At 47.2% G+C, this 16,310-nt stretch overlaps 1 protein-coding gene across 4 annotated transcripts in view; it reads left to right on the top strand.

Moving 5' to 3' along the window:
* Positions 1 to 16,310, top strand: part of FGD4 (FYVE, RhoGEF and PH domain containing 4) — a 261,542-nt gene that overhangs the window by 7,572 nt on the left and 237,660 nt on the right. For 2 of the 4 annotated variants that reach the window (XM_055280152.2, XM_055280151.2), the window contains exon 1: positions 1,095 to 1,496. The exons of 1 other annotated variant lie outside the window; for it this stretch is intronic. In XM_055280152.2, coding sequence (XP_055136127.2) covers positions 1,250 to 1,496 — 247 coding nt within the window. In that variant the 5' untranslated portion in view covers positions 1,095 to 1,249. Of the gene's footprint in view, positions 1 to 1,094; positions 1,497 to 16,310 lie in introns of those variants that run through there. One more of the 4 variants, XM_063639210.1, reaches the window with a different exon arrangement.

The following is a 16,310-nucleotide window of genomic DNA, read 5'->3' as shown; positions in this document are numbered from 1 at the left end:
TTCTTCAAGTTAGTATTTAGCTGGTGTTAAAAACAAAAACATGACTTGGTAATTGAAAAGGACTCTAGGCTGGGCGCAGTGACTCAAGCCTGTAACCCAGCACTTTGGGAGGCCAAGGCAGTAGGATTGCTTGAGCCCAGGAGTTAGAGACCAGCGTGGGCAACATCGCGAGGCCTCATCTCTACAAAAACTACAAAAATTAGCCAGCAGTAGTGGCGCGTCCCTGTTGTCCCAGCTACTCGGGAGGCTGAGGCAGGAGAATCGCTTGAGACCAGAAGGTCGAAGCTGCAGTGAGCTATGATCACACCACTGCACTGCAGCCTTGGTGACAGAGGGAGACCCTGTCTCAAAACAAACAAACGAAAGGACTGTAAAGTGCATTCCTAATGAAGTCCTGAATGGTGGGTCTGCTGCTCTTCTGGAAACCTTTGGGTTGTTAACCTCTACACCTCCTCTTTTATTTCCACACCTCTTATTTCATTTTCTGTCACGATACTCCTGGCAAGATGTTTGGTTCAGTGGAGTAAGGACAGACTTCGGTGCGGAGACTCCAGCTCTGCAGTGCTATGTGACCCCACTGTAGGTTCAGCACCTTGATTTCCTTATCTGAAATACTTATTCGGTAGTTGTAGGACATAAGATCAAGGGTTCTGCACAACAGCTTGAGACACATACGCGACCCTCAGAGTGTGGGTCTGCGAGAATGAGAGTAGACCAGAGTAGCTGGACTTCTTCCCGAGTGCACTGCGTGGCCCGCAGGTGAGCGCGGCCCCCCGCCTCGCAGCACCCCAGGTGTGCGGCCGCGCGGCTCCCCTCGGCCGAAGGGCGAGGCAGCGGCGCGGCCGGGCGGGGCCGGCCAGAGCGAACCGGCTCCGGCTCCGGGGCCGCGCCCAGGGCGCTCCGCTGAGCACAGCAAGTTCTTGGCTGCGTCCCCGGCCGGAGAAGGCGGCGGCGGCGGCGCCAACAGGCTGAACCCTCTGCGCTCTCCTTCTCCCGCCCTTGGGGGCCTGCTGGCGATTGGCTCCAGAGGGGAAGGGGTGGAGGCAGCCCCGGCCCGGCAGCTGCGGTAGCGGCTGTGAGTGAGCGCGGGAGCTGCAGAGACCCAGGCGCTGCGGCTGCCGCAGGAGGAGTCGCAGCCACACTCGCCGCGACGCCGGGAGGGAGCGTCCCGGGAAGGAGACGGGGAGGAGGCACTCGCTGAGGAGACGCCGCCGTAGAGGGCGCCTCCGGAGTCGCGCCGAACCTGGGTATGCAGGCGACGCCCCCCAGGGGCCGCTCGCGGCTGGACGGGAGCGGGAGGAGTCGCGGAGCGGCGGTGGAGCCCGGCACGATGAGCGGCGAGGGCGGCTCCGACTTCAGGCGGGTGGCGATCCGGAGGAAGTCCAACCCCTCCTACCTGCCGCCCGGGGTGCCCCGGCCCTGGAGCAGGCCCGCGTCGCGCCTGGGACGTGTAGGGACGGCTGCCTTCAAGGGCCAGGTGCCCTCGGGCGCCACAGGTAAGCGCCTCGGGGCGCGGGGGAAGGGGGTGCGGGTGAGGGGCGCTCCCAGCGCCCTGCAGGTGCGCCCTCTCGGAAGTAACTGGTGCGGGAGACTCATCGTGGAAGGCTGCGCTCGGCCACCCACTCCCTCAGCTATGCTGTCCCTTCCCCCAGAGGACCTTGGGCAGGAACCCGCCTACGGCCGAGCTTGCCCTGGAGGTCACTTCTCAGAAAATTCAGAAAGTAAAGGTAGAATTCTTTTTTTCTCTCTAACTTTTGTTAGGAATTGAAAAGACCAGTTTTCTAGCTACTGAAGCTTAAGCTGCTTCGCCAAATTCCTGCTTTGGGCAGCCGTGATGGAGGCCTAATACCGTGAAGGGGAGGCTGGTGTCCGCCCAGGTCTGCAACCTAGGTGGGGTGAGCAACCTCCTTAGTGCCTGGGTTTTCTTAAAGCGACGCTTGATTCCTAGGCTGAGTGTGAAAAGCGGCAAGGAAAGCTGTTCCTAACATCAGAAAACGGAATCATTATTGCTGTTTTCATGTTAATAGGTTCAGATGTCAGTAATGCGGTGTTTTGATTTCTGAATTCTCATTGACTCTTAAGTTCTCAAGGTGATCTATTCAAGGCGATCTGTTCAAGGCCACGTAATCTCCCCTGTCTTGTAAATGTGTTCTCTTCTCCCCAGGCGACTTTGAAACTGGGGATTTCTTTTTCCTTTGATTTGCAGAACTTCTTTAAAATCCCCTCCCCTCCTTTATGCGGTAACCAGAGATGTGGGGTATGTAGACCAGCTTACGAGGCAAAACCTCATTTGAGCATCAGAAATACAAAATAATTCTAATTACTTTCACGCATTTCATTCTGATTAAGCAAATATGACGATTTAAATATGATGAATATTAGAGCCTTTAAATGTTCCCTTTTAGTCCTGGTTCTGAAGTTGCAGTAGGCACAGAGCAGAAAAACATGATGAATTAAAAATATGTAACTACGCTAGGTAAGGGCAGAAATTGTGAGGTGAGAAAATATGTAAACAAGTAACTGAATTACAGTGCCTTCGGTCTTCATTTCCTCGTCTTCAGAATGAGGACACTAGTGAAACAGTTTCTGAACTCTCTTCCAGTCTTAGGTGTGATTCACTCAAATTAGTGGGAGGGTGTTTTCGTCCTTATCAAATGAAAATGATTTGCTTTGGATCGAAGGAATTTATTTAATGGTTTTTCAAGTTATTTAATGGACAGAATTTGTTAATCATCAACTGTTTTCAATTGGAGGATAGTGGGCACCAAATTCCTTACTTTTGTGAGACAGAGTCTCACTCTGTCGCCCAAGCTGGAGTGCAGTGGCATGATCTCAGCTCACTGCAACCTCTGCCTCCCGGGTTCAAGCGATTTTCCTGCCTCAGCCTCCCAAGTAGCTGGGATTGCAAGCCTGCGCCACCACGCCCAACTAATTTTTCTGTTTTTAGTAGAGACGGGGGTTTCACCATGTTGCCCAGGCTGGTCTCGAACTCTTGATCTCCAGTGATCTGCCCGCTTCAGCCTCCCAAAGTGCTGGGATTACAGATGTCAGCCACCACTCACGGCCTCAAATTCTTTATTTTATCATTTTACTTAAAATCACCTGGCTAAATTACAAACCTATTGAGTAGGGGAAAAGAGGAAGTGCCCTCTTAGCAGTAAGGGTGAAAGGGAGTTGTGGCAGTCTACAAATCATTTCTATAAGGTGGCTCTACTTTTTCTCTTTTCCATTTTTTTTTTTTTTGAGACGCAGTTTTGCTCTTGTCCTGCAGGCTGGAGTGCAGTGGCGCAATCTCGGCTCACTGCAGCCTCTGCCTCCTGGCTTCAAGATTCTCCTGTCTCAGCCTCCCGAGTAGCTGGGGTTACAGGTGCCTGCCACTACGCACAGCTAATTTTTGTACTTTTTTTTTTGAGACGGAGCCTGGCTCTGTTGCCCAGGCTGGAGTGCAGTGACGCAATCTTGGCTCACTGCAAGCTCCGCCTCCTGGGTTCACGCCATTCTCATGCCTCAGCCTCCCGAGTAGCTGGGACTACAGGCGCCCGCCACCACGGCTCATTTTTTGTACTTTTAGTAGAGACGAGGTTTCACCATGTTGGCCAGGCATTTTTTTTTTTTTTTTTTTAAGAGACGGGATTGCTTGGCACGGGGACTCACACCTGTAATCCCAGCACTTTGGGAGACCGAGGGGGAGGATCACTTGAGCCCAGGAATTTGAGACCAGCCTGGGAACATTTCAAAACCCCGTCTCTACAAAAAATGACCGGGTGTCGGCTGAAGTGGGAGGATCGCTTGAGCTCAGGAGGTGGAGGCTGCAGTGAGCCATGATCGTTTCACTGTATTCCAGCCTGGGCAACAGAGTGAGACTCTGTCTCAAAAAGAGAGAGAGAGGGAGAGAGAGAGAGAGGGGAGGGGAGTCAGAGAGAGATGGGGTCTCACTGTGCTGCCCAGGCTAAGGCTAGAGTGCTGTGCCTATTCATAGGTACAATCGTAGCTCACTACGGCTTCGACCTCATGGGCTCAAAGCTATCCTTCTGCCTCAGTCTCTTAGGTAGATGGGACTACAGGCACACACCATTTTTTTTTTTAATTCAAAGAAAACCCAGAGCAGTTTTGTTTAAAATGGAGAACCTAGCACTACCTTTTCTAGGTGTGTTACATTGCCTCGATATTGTAAACCGGCTGAAGCTCAAAATTGTTGCTATTTTCAGGGTCGAAAAGTATCTTAATAGGTACAGCCGTTTCCCTTACCATGATAAAATCTGTAATATCTGTAGGAGAATAATCTAGTGTTTTGAGAAGTAGTCTCAAACTACTGGATGACCACACCCTGTTCAATTTGGGAAGGGTGAAAAATATTTTAGAAAGTGCTTTCTTCTTTGACTCAAATCTGCCTCCCTATTAGTTCAGTAGTATCATTGGATAACTCTGTTCTTCCCGCCTCATCAAAAAGTAAACCAGATTTTAAGTTACTGAAAAGTGCCAGTTCATTCTATAGCACCTAGGAAAATATTTATATGTGAAAACCACAAAATTTAAACGCATTACAAAGTAGGCATTACTCAATTGAAATGTCACTTTCCCTCTTAAAGAAGAAGGAACAAAAACTGAAAACTCAAGAACTTGGCAGAAAATTCCATTTAGCATTGTTGTGTCATGTTCTGTGGTTATAAACCCTGCTGTTTTTAGAGTTCTATGCTTTTTGGCAAAAATAATAAAGTGTACCAACTGCATCCTTTGTGTGTTCCTGAATGTGAAGCTCCCCGTTTAAGTGAAACAGAAAAGGTGAAGCAATTAAAACACAGGCTTTGGGGTTATATAGTACCCACGTTCTAGTCCTTCTTCCATAGCTAGCTGTGTGAATTGGACTGTCTCTTAATTTCTAAGTTTCTTCATCTGGACAATGGAGATAACAGTCCTTATAATCGGTGCACTCCTATAATCTCAGCTACTTGGGAGGCTGAGGCAGGAGAATCACTACAAGCCATGAGTTTGAGGATGAAATATGCTATGTTTGCACCTGTGAATAGCTACTGCACTCCAGCCTGAGCAACGTAGCAATACTCCATCTCTCTCTTTTTTTTTTTTTTTTTTTTTTTTGAGACTGAGTCTTACTCTGTCACCAGGCTGGAGTGCAGTGGCGCAATCTTGGCTCACTGCAACCTCCGCCTTCTGGGTTCAAGCGATTCTCCTGCCTCAGCCTCCCTAGTAGCTGGGACTACAGGCACACACCACCATGCCCAGCTAATTTTTGTATTTTTAGTAGAGATGAGGTTTCACCTTGTTGGCCAGGATGGTCTTGATCTCTTGACCTTGTGATCCACCCGCCTCAGCCTCCCAAAGTGCTGGGATTACAGGTGTGAGTCAGTGTGCCCAGGCAAGACTCCATCTCTTAAACACACACACACACACACACACACACACACACACACACCCAAAAAACAGTACTTAATAAGATTGCTGGTAGAATTAAGTAAAATTTTATAGGTAAATGTCTGGCACAAAGCAAACAGTATCATAACAAGGAGTCGTTATTTTTACTCATCTCTGTGTCCCCAAAAGTCTAGCACTAGTACTGGCATATAGGAGATATTCTATAGATACTTAAATAAATTAATGAATTAATGCTGTCCCCCTATGATGTTTATAACAACTATTGTTTATTGAATGCCTTTTCTTTTCTTTCTTTCTTTCTTTTTTTTTTTTTTGAGACAGAGTTTCGCTCTTGTCACCCAGGCTGGAGTGCAATGGCACGATCTTGGCTTACTGCAACCTCCGCCCCCTGGGTTGCAGCAATTCTCCTGCCTCAGCCTCCTGAGTAGCTGGGATTACAGGCACCTGTCACCAGTCCAGCTAATTTTTGTACTTTTAATAGAGACAGGGTTTCACCACGTTGGCCAGGCTGATCTCAAACTCCTGACCTCAGATAATCCACCCGCCTCGGCCTCCCAAAGTGCTGAGATTATAGGCTTGAGCCACCGCAACTGGCTATTGAATGCTCTTTTCTTTTCTTTTCTTTTTTCTTTTCTTTTCTTTCTTTTCTGATGGAGTTTTGCTCTTGTTGCCCAGGCTGGAGCGCAATGGCCTGATCTTGGCTCACGGCAACCTCTGCCTCCCAGGGCCATGCGATTCTCCTGCCTCAGCCTCCCGAGTAACTGGGATTACAGGAATGCGCTACCAAGCCCGGCTAATTTTGTAGTTTTAGTAGAGACAGGGGTTTCTCCATATTGGTCACGCTGGTCTCGAACTCCCAACCTCAGGTGATCTGCCCACCTCGGCCTCCCAAAAGTGATGGGATTACAGGCGTGAGCCACTGCGTCAAGCCTATTGAATGCAGTTTCTACACTGAGAACTGTATTGTGGTACACACAAATATGCATGTGTGTAAATTTACAGCAGTTTACTAAGTAGGTAACAATATGCTTATTTTACAACTGAAAATTTGAGACACAGTTTAACTAACTGGCTTGGCATTATTAACTGGTAGTTGGTTAGCCAGGTTTCAAACACAAGTGTGTTTGGCATCAGAGGCAGTGCTCTTACCATATTCATAAGTAGCCTCTTTGGAAAATGAGTTGGCTTCTTGAGTCCTAGTCCTAAGCCAGTTGCTAAGAAGTGCTACGAGAGCGAAGAGGGTAAAAGACACCAGGTTGTCTTTAGGCATGGAGTGGGAGGAACATTTTGACTGTTGTGGCCCCATAGATTTAAAGATCTAGAAGTCATTTGGTTACCCTCTCTCAAAGTGGTCTTTTCCATTATAAAAATTCAGGCCAGGTGCGGTGGTTCACGCCTGTAATCCCAGCACTTTGGGAGGCCGAGGCGGGTGGATCACGAGGTCAGGAGATAGAGACCATCCTGGCTAACATGGTGAAACCCCGTCTCTACTAAAAATACAAAAAATTAGCCGGGTGTGGGGGTGGGCGCCTGTAGTCCCAGCTACTCAGGAGGCTGAGGCAGGAGAATGGTGTGAACCCAGGAGGCGGAGCTTGCAGTGAGCCGAGATTGCACCACTGCACTCCAGCCTGGGTGAGAGAGTGAGACTCCATCTCAAAAAAAAAAATCATACATTCAAAGGAATATAAATACGTGCACACACAAAGTAAGTTTAAAAATTCTTTATTAAATCTACAGTATCAGTTTAGTCCCCTTATAAGTACTGTTACACTTGGATTTATTTCTGCTGTCTTATTTCGTGCTTTATTTGGCCCAGATTTTTTTAAGCCTTTTTCTTTTTTCTTTTCTATAGTTGAATACCTGAAGCCCTTGACGGTAGAGGAGAGTCCTTTTTTTTTTTTAATTAATTTATTTTTGAGACAGGATCTTGCTCTGTCACCCAGGCTAGAGTGCAGTGGCATGATTATAGCTCACTGCAGACTCGAACACCAGAGCTCAAGCGACCCTCCTGCCTCTGCCTCCCAAAGTGCTGGGATTACAGGTGTGAATCATCACACTTGGCCAGAGAGTCTGTCTATTGAATGTTCCTGCTGACTCATTCAAGGTGGCTTATTGCCTTATCATTCCTTAGTTTTATGGGAATTCTTAAGGGTCTGTATTGAAGATGCCTTTCTGTAGCAAATATTTGTTTTGACTTTCAACCCAGCTTTAATTTATTAGCCAGCATTTTCCTAACTTCAGGGTAGTGTAGGCTTGCATCGGGGACGCTTATTTTTCCACTTAGGCTTGGTAAATAGGTCTACAGATTTTCTCAGTTTGCTTTGGTGGAAGGCAGGGCTTCCTCTTTTTTTTTTTTTTTTTTATAGAAGGTAGCCTGAGAAAAATCTGCCTTCCAGTGTTCCCTTTGTTTTTTTTTTGAGATGGAGTCTCACCCTGTCGCCCAGGCTAGAGTGCAGTGGCGCCATCTCAGCTAATGCAACCTCCGCCTTCCTGGTTCCAGCGATTCTCTTGCCTCAGCCTTCCGAGTGGCTGGGACTACAGGCGTGTGCCACCACACCCGGCTAATTTTTGTATTTTTTAGTAGAGATGGGGTTTCACCATATTGGCCAGGTTGGTCTCAAACTCCTGACCTCGTGATCCGCCTGCTTCAGCTTCCCAAAGTGCTGGGATTACAGGTGTGAGCCACTGCACCTGGCCTTTTTTTTTTTTTTTTTTTTTTTTTTTTTTTTTTTTTTTTTTGAGACTGAGTCTCGCTCTATTGCCCAGGCTGGAATGCAGTGGCGTGATCTTGGCTCACTGCAACTTCCGCCTCCCAGATTCAAGCGATTCTCCTGCCTCAGCCTCCTGATTAGCTGGGATTACAGGCATCCACCACCACACCTGGCTAATTTTTCTATTTTTGTAGAGATGGGGTTTCACCATAGTGGCCAGGCTGGTCTCCAACTCCTGACCTCGAGTGGTCCTCCCACTTCAACCTCCCAAAGTGCTGGGATTACAGGTGTGAGCCACTGCCCGGCCCAATGCTCCCTTTTATGGAACCTTAGTTCCAGGCCTCAGGTTCAGCTTTTTCCTATTGTGAAAACCCAAGGCCAAAACTTCGGTCCCCTGCAAGGCTCTTAGTCCCCTAGGTTTTCAGGTTTCTGGCAGTGGCTTTGCCTCTTGGGCAGCACGGCCTTACAAGTTAGTTACTTGTGTTTGGGCACCTCCTTTATTTTGTTATGAGCTCAGCAATGCATTTGTTGTATCTGAGTATTTGAATATCTGTTGTAATTTATTCAGCATCTGGGTGCTTTGTGGTGAGGGACTTTTCATATTATTTACTTGGTAAACTTTCTATGTAAGTACAGTTGTTTTTTTTTTTCTGGTACTCACCATGGCTGGAATGCTCACATTTTCAACATATACCCCAGTATCCTGAGAACTTCTAGAGTACTAATTTCCTCTTTGGGGAAGAGGGATAGAAATTTTGGTGAAAGCAATACAAAAAAGTACTATTTATTGAATTCTGGCACTGAACCAGGACTATGTGTATGTTACCTCTAGTTCTTATAACAACCCTGAAAAAATAGGTGGTGTTACTACAATTTTAGGGAAGGAAAAAACAAAGTTTCAGAAAGTCCTATTGCAGTACCCTGCACCTAGTAAATTTCAGAGGCAGAATTCAGACATGTCACTGGCTTCAGTGCCTGCATGCCTGTTAACACCTGTTCTTAAGGTTTTCCAGGGCTTTGAGTGGCCAAACGTAAAGCAATAACCATAGGTCATTTGCATTCATATGTTAGAGCTAATGTTATTTGTAACATTAACAAATCTATATTAAATTTTTAAATAAAAGTATCTTTAGTATTATTAGAATCATACAATGTTCTAAACAAGTAAAGATTTACACTAAAATGATGGACGGTGTGCATGAGTATCATTAATGCTTCTGAGAAGCTCCTTAAAGGTGGACTCTGAAATTGGAACCAGGAAAGGTTTCTTATAAGAATTTCCTTCCAAGAACAGTTTAAAGAGCAGTCAGTGGTTTGTTTGTTTTTTTTTTTAGAAGGAGTTTTACTCTTGTTCCCCAGGCTGGAGTGCAATGGAGCGAACTCGGCTCACCACAACTTCCGCCTCCCGGGTTCAAGCAATTCCCTTGCCTCAGCCTTCTGAGTGGCTGGGATTACAGGCAAGCGTCAACATGCCTGGCTAATTTTGTATTTTTAGTAGAGATGGGGTTTCTCCAAGTTGGTCAGGCTGGTCTCAAACTCCCGACCTCAGGTGATCCACCCACCTCGGCCTCCCAAAGTGCTGGGATTACAGGCATGAACCAGTGCGCCCGGCCTAGTCAGTGGTCCTTTAATGAATAGCCATGTAAACTTGTGGACCTAAGAGCATTGAGAGACTCTTACTCCACAGTCACCCGCTTGCTTGCATTCGTTTTCTCTGCTGAAGGAAATCTAGGTTCATGGTTTTAACTGGTAACAGAGAAGAGGAACTAGAACTTGTTGAGGGAACGGGAACTTGATTGGGGGTCTGCCTGAGGTAACCTGCTGTTGGAGTCAGTCCTTTTATAGGGAGATAGCATACATATAGTTCTGGTTCAGAACCAGAATTCAATCAATAGTACTTACTTGTATTGCTCTTACTCAAATCTCTTTTTTTTCAAATATGCATTTGCTGGAAAATTGATAGAAAAAGGATTAGAACATGATGCATTTATTTTTTATTTTATTTTTTGAGATGGAGTTCTGCTCTTGTTGCCCAGGCTGGAGTGCAATGGCGCAATCTTGACTCACTGCAACCTCCGCCTCCTGGGTTCAAGTGATTCTCCTGCCTCATCCTCCCGAGTAGCTGGGATTACCGGCATATGCCACCACGCCTGGCTAATTTTGTATTTTTGGTAAAAACAGGTTATCTCCTTGTTGGTAGGCTGGTCTCGAACTCCCGACCTCAGGTGATCCTCCCGCCTCGGCCTCCCAAAGTGTTGGGATTACAGGCGTGAGCCACTGTGCCTAGCCTACATGATGCATTTAAATATATGGATGTGGGGTGGGGCGCAGTGGCTCACACCTGTAATTCCAGCACTTTGAGAGGCAGAAGCAGGCAGATCACTTGAGGTCAGGAGTTTGAGACCAGCCTGGCCAACATGGTGAAACCCTGTCTCTACTAAAAATACAAAAATTAGCTAGCCATGGTGGTGGGCACCTGTAATCCCAGCTACTTGGAACGCTGAGGCAGGAAAATCGCTTGAACCCAGGAAGCAGAGTTTGCAGTGAGCTGAGATTGTGTCACTGCACTCCAGCCTGGGTGACAGAGCTAGACTCCATCTCAAAAAAATTTAAAAAAAAAGAAAAAATTTATGCATGTGAAATGTGGTGAGAGATTCAGTAGTGAGAGATTCAGTAGGTTTGGACAGAAGCTTATAGATCTGCATTTTTAAAAAGTACATTAGATAATTCTGATGATCTGCTTGGCTTCCAAATGCCATTCTACCAGCTGTATCAGAATTACTTGGGATTGCTAATTAAAAATCTCTAGCCACACCCTTGACATAGTGACTCAGAATCTGCGGGGTAGGGTTAGAGAAGCTGTTTTTTTGTTTGTTTGTTTTTTGTTTTTTTGAGACAGAGTCTTGTTCTGTCACCCAGGCTGGGGTGCAGTGGCGTGATCTCAGCTCACTGCAACCTCTGCCTCCCAGGTTCAAGCAATCCTCTGCCTCAGCCTCCCAAGTAGCTGGTATTATAGGCACCTGCCACCATGCCCAGCTAATTTTTGTGTTTTTAGTAGAGATGGGGTTTCACCATCTTGGCCAGGCTGGTCTTGAACTCCTGACCTCGTGATCCACCGGCCTCGGCCTCCCAAAGTGCTAAGATTATAGGCGTGAGCCACCACGCCCGGCCAAGAAGCTGTATTTCTTTTTTTTTTTTTTTAGACAGAGTCTCACTCTTGTTCCCCAGGCTGGAGTGCAATGGCGCAATCTCGGCCCACTGCAACCTCCCCCTCCCGGGTTCAAATGATTCTCCTGCCTCAGCCTTCCGAGTAGCTGGGATTACAGGCACCTACCACTAAACCCAGCTAATTTTTGTACTTTTAGTAGAGACGGGGTTTCACCATGTTGGCTAGGCTGGTCTCGAACTCCTGACCTCAGGTGATCCACCTGCCTTGGCCTCCCAAAGTGCTGGGATTACAGGCGTGAGCCACCACGCCTGGCCAAGAAGCTGTATTTTTAACAAGTGCCCAGACGATCCTGATGTACAACCAGGTTTATAAGCTTCCGTGCATTCCCAAACATGGGTAAACCCCACTTTGGTCCTGAGGACAGGTAGCCAGGATTTGCAGGAATAAGACGAGGAATGCTATAGATTGCCGTCAATATATAATCTGGGCCCTCTGTACTTTCTGGCATACTTTTTGCTCATTTCTGTTTGACTCCTCATTGCACTTTTTGTATCTGTTACAGGTCTTTCCTACTTAGTTCTTTTGCCTCAAGTCCACCCTCTCCCTCTTGAAGTAGACCTGAATTTGTGCCGATACACAATTTTTATCAGACTGGGGTATCTGAGGTGAGCTCAACTGACCTGTCACTTCAGACTTGGTTTCTGGTCCCCTTTATTGCAGCCCTCTCCTTTTCCTAATCTGGCAGATAAACCCAGTCCTCAGAGACATTTCTCCTCTGTTACCTTCCATGGTTTGCCCCATTACTCTCATTTATAGGCTATTTTTTCCCCTCCCCACCCCCAATGAGGAAATCCTAGACTTTATTTATTTATTTATTTATTTACTTATTTATTTTTGATAAGAGCCTTGCTTTATCGCCCAGGCTGGAGTGTGATGGCGCCATCTTGGCTCATGAAAACTTTCACCTCCCAGGTTCAAATGATTCCCCTGCCTCAGTCTCCTCAGTAGCTGGGATTACAGGCATGTGCCACCATACCTGGCTAATTCTGCATTTTTAGTAGAGGCGGGATTTCCCCATGTTGGTCAGGCTGGTCTTTAACTCTCAACCTCAGGTGATCCGCCCCCCATGGCCTCCCATAGTGCTGGGTTTACAGGTGTGAGCCACCGTGCCTAGCCTAATTTTTGTATTTTTAATAGAGACGGGGTTTTGCCTTGTTGGCCAGACTAGTTTGAATTCCTAGCTTCAAGTGATCCACCTGCCTCGACCTCACCATCCTAGACGTTAAACCTTGAAATTTTCTAGAGCTGTCTCCCAGTGACTTTCTTAACTTACTGTGTGGACCTCCCTTGCTGCCCTCACTTCTTCATCTTCCTCACCCCGTCCTCACCACTTCCTTGTCTTCTTTTGGACTGGCTTGTGTTTACAACATTGGATTAGCAATTGTAAGGTCAGCAATGAATTCCCAAATAGCATTCAACGCCTATTTTCAGCCCTTCTTAATTTTTCTGTGACATTTGTACCTTTTGAAAGCTCTTTTCTTGGTTCTGATGATCTGAGATATCCTGATTTTCTTACCTCATTGATTCTCCAACTTTCTTCCTCTGGCTTTGCCATTTTCTGCTTTCTCCTCTTGTCTTCATTGGGGGGTCCCATCTGCCTCTGGGAAGGTTCAGCAGAGGGTAGCTATAGCTACTGCGAGTTTTCAAGGGCCTGCTTAATGAATATAAATGCCCCAAGGGCACCAAATCACAATTTCTTTTAACATTGCAATCCAGCCCCTTCTCCTGACTTTCCTTGGCAATTTTACTAACCTTACTCTTGTTTGGCTTCAAATTTTGTTTTAAAATGGAATCTACCTGCCACCCAATGAGCTACCAGTTCTTATCAGTTTTCCTTCATTTCACATTGAATGTTTTTGCCTTATTTCAGTTCTTATCAGTTTTCCTTCATTTCACATTGAATGTTTTTGCCTTATTTTTGGCCTATTTCTCAACAATAGTGTTGCTATTCATTCTACATAACTCTTTCCTCCCTTCAGTAATTTTTCTTTCTTTTTTTTTTTTTTTTTGAGTTGAAGTCTCACTCTTGTCCCCCATGCCGGAGTGCAATGGCGCAATCTCGGCTCACTGCAACCTCCGCCTCCCAGGTTCAAGTGATTCTCCTGCCTCAGCCTCCCAAGTAGCTAGGACTATGGGCGCCTGCCACCACACCTGGTTAATTTTTATATTTTTAGTAGAGACGGGGTTTCACTACGTTGGCCAGGCTGGTCTCAAACTCCTGACCTCAGGTGATCCACCTGCCTCGGCTTTCCAAAGTGCTGGGATTACAGGTGTAAGCCACTGCGCCCAGCCTCCACCCAGTAATTTTTCTTAAATCTGAGTATGGATCATATCTTTTTTTTTTTTTTTTTTTGAGATGGAGTCTCGCTCTGTCACCCAGGCTGGAGTGCAGTGGCGCAATCTCGGCTCACTGCAAGCTCCGCCTCCCGGGTTCACGCCATTCTCCTGCCTCAGCCTCTCCGAGTAGCTGGGACTACAGGCGCCCGCCACCACGCCCGGCTAATTTTTTGTATTTTTAGTAGAGACGGGGTTTCACCGTGGTCTCGATCTCCTGACCTCGTGATCTGCCCGCCTCGGCCTCCCAAAGTGCTGGGATTACAAGCGTGAGCCACCGCGCCCGGCCTGTGGATCATATCTTTGCCATAGTCAAAAACCTTCCATGTCTCCCCAGCTGCCTGTTACTGATGTCTGTGATGGGATCCAGAAATAATCGCCTTAGTGATTGTTGGTTAAACCTTACCAGTAACCCCGGAATAGGTATATCTTTTAAAATCCACACAAATATTTAGTCTTATTTGAACTATGAAAGCTAGACTAGTCATGCATTGATCACACTTTAGAAGTTGTGTGTGTGTTTGTTTTCAGGAATATATTTGGCATCATTTGGTCCAGTCGTAGTAGCTCACATCTGTAAAACCAGCACTTTGGGTGGCCACATCGGGAGGATTGCTTGAGTTTAGGAGTTCAAAATCAGCCTGGGTAACATAGTGAAAGCTTGTCTCTCAAAAAAAAAAAAATGTCAAAAAATTTGCCAGTATGGACCAGGTGCGGTGGCTCACGCCTATAATCCCAGCACTTTGGGAGGCCGAAGCGGGTGGATCACGAGGTCAGGAGATTGAGACCATCCTGGTTAACACGATGAAACCCCATCTCTACTAAAAATACAAAAAATTAGCTGGGTGTGGTGGCGGGCGCCTGTAGTCCCAGCTACTCGGGAGGCTGAGGCAGGAGAATGGCGTGAACCCGGGAGGCGGAGCTTGCAGTGAGCCGAGATTGTGCCACTGCACTCCAGCCTGTGTGACAGACCGAGACTCCATCTCAAAAAAAAAAAAAAAATTTGCCAGTATGGCCTGTAGTCTCAGCTACTCAGGAGGGTGAGGTGGGAGGATTGCTGAAGTCCCAAAGGGCGAGGCTGAGGCTGCAGTGACCTGTATTCCAGCCTGGGCAATGGAATGAGACTGTGTCTCAAAAAAAAAAAAGAAAAGAAATTGGCATCATTTGCAGGGCATTGTCTTCAATTTGTCGTCTGTTCTTGAATTGCAGTTGACGGTGTAGGCGTTAGCACCAGCAAGTGTTCTGGGAACCCACAGTCAACTTTGTGTTATTGCCTCACTTAGGCAAGAATAGAGTGAAAACAAACCCAGTTGCTGTGCCCCTCACACATGCACATCCATTCACTGGAATTAAACTGTCAGCCTTCATCAGCTGCAGTGTCTGTGGAAACCAGGGAGCTACCACGGTTCTGGGAACCACACTGAGCCTCAGTGCAACTTCGAACAAAATGCCAAATGTCCACCCTGCGCTGCAAGGCTGGGGTTGTCCCCTGGAGCTCTGACAGGGTTTTGTTTTAGGCCACATGTTAATAATAGTCTTAAAAAGTACAATGACTTTACAATGAACTCTTTTTTTTTTTTTTTTTTTTTTGAGATAGAGTCTCACTCTGTCGCCCAGGCTGGAGTGCAGTGGTGAGATCTCGGATCACTGCAGCCTCCGCCTCCCAGGTTCCAGCGATTCTCCTGCCTCAGCCTCCCGGGTCATGCGCCACTACGCCCGGCTAATTTTTGTATTTTTAGTAGAGACGGGGTTTCACCAGGTTGGCCAGACTGGTCTCGAACTCCTGTCCTCAGTCAATCCACCTGGCTCAGCCTCCCAAAGTGCTAGGATTACAGGCGTGAGCCACTGCTCCCGGCCGCTCATTTGTATTTTTAAAACATATGGGTGGGGCGCGGTGGCTCAAGCCCGGAATCCCAGCACTTTGGGAGGCTGAGGCGGACGGATCACGAGGTCAGGAGTTGAGACCAGCCTGACCAACATGGTGAAATCCCCTCTCTACTAAAAATACAAAAATTAGCCGGGCGTGGTGGCGCACGCCTGTAATCCCAGCTACACAGGAGGCTGAGGCAGGAGAATTGCTTGAACCCGGGAGGCAGAGGTTGCAGTGAGCCGAGAACGCACTGCTGCCCTCCAGCCTGGGCGACAGAGTGAGACTCCGTCTCACAACAGCAACAACAACAACAAACACATGCTAGGATGTGAAAAGTCAGCATGTGGAACCAGATAAATTATAAGATACCCCAAACTGAAGAATACTGGGGGGTCATTGCTTACCATTTCAAGTACAATGCAGTACAAAAATCAACTCAAAAAGGCATACTGGTTGAGCGCAGTGGCTTACGCCTGTAATCCCAGCACTTTGGGAGGCAAAGGTGGGCAAATCACCTGAGGTCAGGAGTTCTAGACCAGCCTGACCAACATGGTGAAATCCTGTCTGTACTAAAAGTACAAAAATTCACAGGGTGTGGTGGCGGGTGCCTGCAGTCCCAGCTACTCGGGAGGATGAGGCAGGAGAATCTCTTGAACCCAGGAGGCGGAGGTTGCAGTGAACTGAGATTGCGCCACTGAACTCCAGACTGGGCGACAGAGCCAGACTCCATCTTAAAAGAAGAAAAAAAGGCACATAGAGAAAAAACATACAGATT

The sequence above is a fragment of the Symphalangus syndactylus genome, chromosome 5 (genome assembly GCF_028878055.3).
Source record: "Symphalangus syndactylus isolate Jambi chromosome 5, NHGRI_mSymSyn1-v2.1_pri, whole genome shotgun sequence".
Taxonomy (NCBI): domain Eukaryota; kingdom Metazoa; phylum Chordata; class Mammalia; order Primates; family Hylobatidae; genus Symphalangus; species Symphalangus syndactylus.
The sequence above is the reverse complement of the archived record's forward strand: the minus strand, read 5'-3'. Positions and strand labels throughout refer to the sequence as shown.